Source organism: Puntigrus tetrazona, unplaced genomic scaffold, assembly GCF_018831695.1.
Source record: "Puntigrus tetrazona isolate hp1 unplaced genomic scaffold, ASM1883169v1 S000001081, whole genome shotgun sequence".
NCBI classification, from domain to species: domain Eukaryota; kingdom Metazoa; phylum Chordata; class Actinopteri; order Cypriniformes; family Cyprinidae; genus Puntigrus; species Puntigrus tetrazona.
Genome location: NW_025048669.1, coordinates 274,302 through 277,243, shown reverse-complemented (window position 1 = coordinate 277,243; position 2,942 = coordinate 274,302). Strand labels below are relative to the sequence as shown.

Below are 2,942 nucleotides of genomic sequence, written 5' to 3'. Positions count from 1 at the left end.
ACACCAAGCATAAAAAAGTAGATCTTAAATAGACACATTAGAAGTAAATAGAAATCCTTAGAGATAAGTCATAATAAGCTGTCTGATAATTATTAAATGCAATATGTTGATCATACGAAATATAAAAATTCAAACAAAAAACATATTAATGTAGTTAATTATTTTTATGTAAATCTGATTTGAGATACAGAACCCCCACCAAATTTGTACCAAATAAGAGGGTAAACAGTTCAGTTTCCTTAAAAAAAAAATAGTAAAAGTACCCAAAATACCTAATAAATAAAACAAGTTTATTTCTGATTATCATATAAACCAGCCATTGGGAAACGTTTTTATGTGGGAAAATTTTTATTTGTCGAAATAGCGTCAAATTTAATGGTTATTACTTATTGGTAAGTTAACCAAAGGGTTAATCAGAAAATAGTAGATAACCGTTAAATAATCAGACTAATTCAATGAAATGAATAAATAGGTGAAAAATCATTAGTGACTAATCATTAATGGCACTAAATTTATACAAATTTTAAAATATATCAATCAGTATTCTTCTTTCAAAGAAACAACAATATCATTAGCGCAAGACAAATTTTTTTTTTTTTTTTGGACTGTTCAAAAGTGTTTTAAACACATACCAATTTGAAAGCCATTTAGTGAGGTGCTCAGATCAGAGAAGTCTATATCATCTGAGGTTTTGCGCTAGTCTGTTGAGCTCCTGTGAGAGGCTTGTAACCGTGTCGAGGATCCTCTGCCTATCAGAATCCAACAGACGGCCTCCACAGCGCTGGACAAACTTGTCTGGGTGCCAGAAGGCCTGCTGACGACGGAGCACTTTCCGAAAAGAAGTCAAATCAGATCGATCAGCTCCATGCAGCATAACGTCAACCATTTCCTCCAGCGAGCCACAAGGAACAGGCCAAGGGATATCGGTGTATCCAAGCAGTCCTTCAGGTTCTTTGCCTGAGGAGCGGTGAAACGTGGTGGCACAGTTCTCCTCATAGCGCCGCCTCCTCCTCTGCCGTATCTCCTCCTCCTTACGAGCTGCACGCTGTAGGTATTCCTCATGCTCCTGCTCCAGCCTGGCTCTTAGCTCCCTCTGACTTCTCTCATCTTTTTCCATCTCTTTACGCCGCTTCCACCTCTGCTGACCTGAAGAGGCTGATTCCCTCTGTTCTTTGGCTCGTTGCTTGGCAAAATACTCCTGTCTGATCCGCTCCGCCCAGTCTTCAAAGTCTTCGTCATCTTTATCATCCCACAAAAAGTCATCTGGTGCAAATAGGATACATTCAATATACTGTAGCTTCAGCTTGGGACCAGACTGATGCATATTACCCACTTTATTGATCTGGCAAGCTTGAATGGCACTCAATTAAAATACTACTAATACTACTACTACTAATAATAATTATTATTATTATTAACAAGTAATTAAAGTAATCTTTTTTTTCCTTTTACATTTTTACATGTGCAAGTATTTGTCACTTGTGTAAAACAAAATTTGTAAAATAAAATCTCAGTTTTCTTTGCCTGATCCATCTACATATTATTTTACAATAGACTTTACTCCATGGAATATTACAAAAAATATAATAATAATATTGCATAAGCTTACCATCATACTGCCCGAATGTCTCAAAAAACTCATCCTGACATTCACCCAACAGTTTCTCTCTCCATTTTTTCTCTGAATCAACATGCGAAGTATCATTTTTTAAATTCACCTGTTTCAGAAAAATTAACACAAAACATATCCATTCATTGAAACTGTTCTTAATATACCAACATAATTTTACTAGATTAGAAAGAGTCTATTTTTACAGCACCTGCTCAGGCTTCATCCACTGGAACAGGTCATGAGGTGTCACTCCTGCTTTATTGGAAATATTCATTGCTTCTGGACACTTTTTTTGTAACGGCACCACCAGGTCATCATATGCTGTGATAAATAAGATGAACAGCATAAAAAAAGAGCTTAATCAGAAAAAGTGTTTGTTAAAATTATATATTCTTATACCTCGTTTGCCATGTTTGAGGGCTTTCCTTGTGGCCAGATGTAGCGGTGTGTCTCCATTTCGGTCGGTTTGAAGGGGGTTTGCTCCATGTTCCAGTAGCAGTCTGAGAATTGCATCATCCCCTTGTGAACAGACAATGTGTAAGGGGCTTCTGTGCTTTTTCCCCTGGGTGAAATTGAGGTCTAGTTCCTTGTGTTTACGAAGGAACGACTTTAACTTCATAAGACTCCCCTGCTTCATATAGCGCAAAACTCTTCTCTGTTTTCTTTTCACCATCGAGACTAATTTAGATTACACGCGGATAGTTCTAGACAACGTTATGAATCTATTTTAACACCCCATTTGTTCATGAGAAGTTCTTTCAACGTTTTACATACGGTCATAAACAAATGTCACAAAACAGTATAGAAGCTTCTCTTTGGCGTTACACGACATCTCTGTAGTACGTCTAAAAAAAAATTCCGTAGGAAACAAATCCAACAATCTCGTAGTTGACGTGCAGATTTAAAGTGGACCTTCAGATGTCGTTGTTCGCTGGCGAATCTTCTTCTTCTGTGAATTTATTGGCGGTACCATACCATCTTTTTAGATGCATACTGCCACCTCCTGTGCTGGAGTGTGAAGTGATCTTCAGATTAGGTGTCTATTATGAGGTCTATATTCTAATTTTAAATCCACTAGTCTTCATGAATTGTGGAAATGTCTTTATTATTTTACCAGATCCTTGTTAAATGTTTAATATGTTGCATCCTAAGTTCTGTAATTCTCTTTGTAATTCTTTTCTTTCTTTCTTTCTTACCTTAAACAGTGCACGCTCAACTGTTTCCTTTACCTGACATGCTTCACATAATCCAGGAATGTGTTTTCTTTTCCCTATAATATGAAGTGTAATGTAATTGAATCTGTACAAAGCACTACTTTATTTGGCATCAC

The 2,942-nt window shown here is 36.6% G+C and overlaps 1 protein-coding gene across 1 annotated transcript; it reads right to left on the bottom strand.

Annotated features, from left to right (window-relative positions):
- Nucleotides 1-329: 329 nt before the first annotated feature.
- nfkbil1 (nuclear factor of kappa light polypeptide gene enhancer in B-cells inhibitor-like 1) lies at nt 330-2,557 on the bottom strand. The gene is made up of 4 exons (XM_043234159.1): nt 2,012-2,557; nt 1,821-1,933; nt 1,610-1,718; nt 330-1,263 (listed from the first exon to the last, which is right to left on the bottom strand). Exons 1-4 carry the CDS (start codon nt 2,283-2,285, stop codon nt 680-682), a joined length of 1,080 nt encoding a protein of 359 aa, XP_043090094.1. The 5' UTR covers nt 2,286-2,557; the 3' UTR covers nt 330-679.
- Between the last annotated feature and the right edge of the window lie 385 nt (nt 2,558-2,942).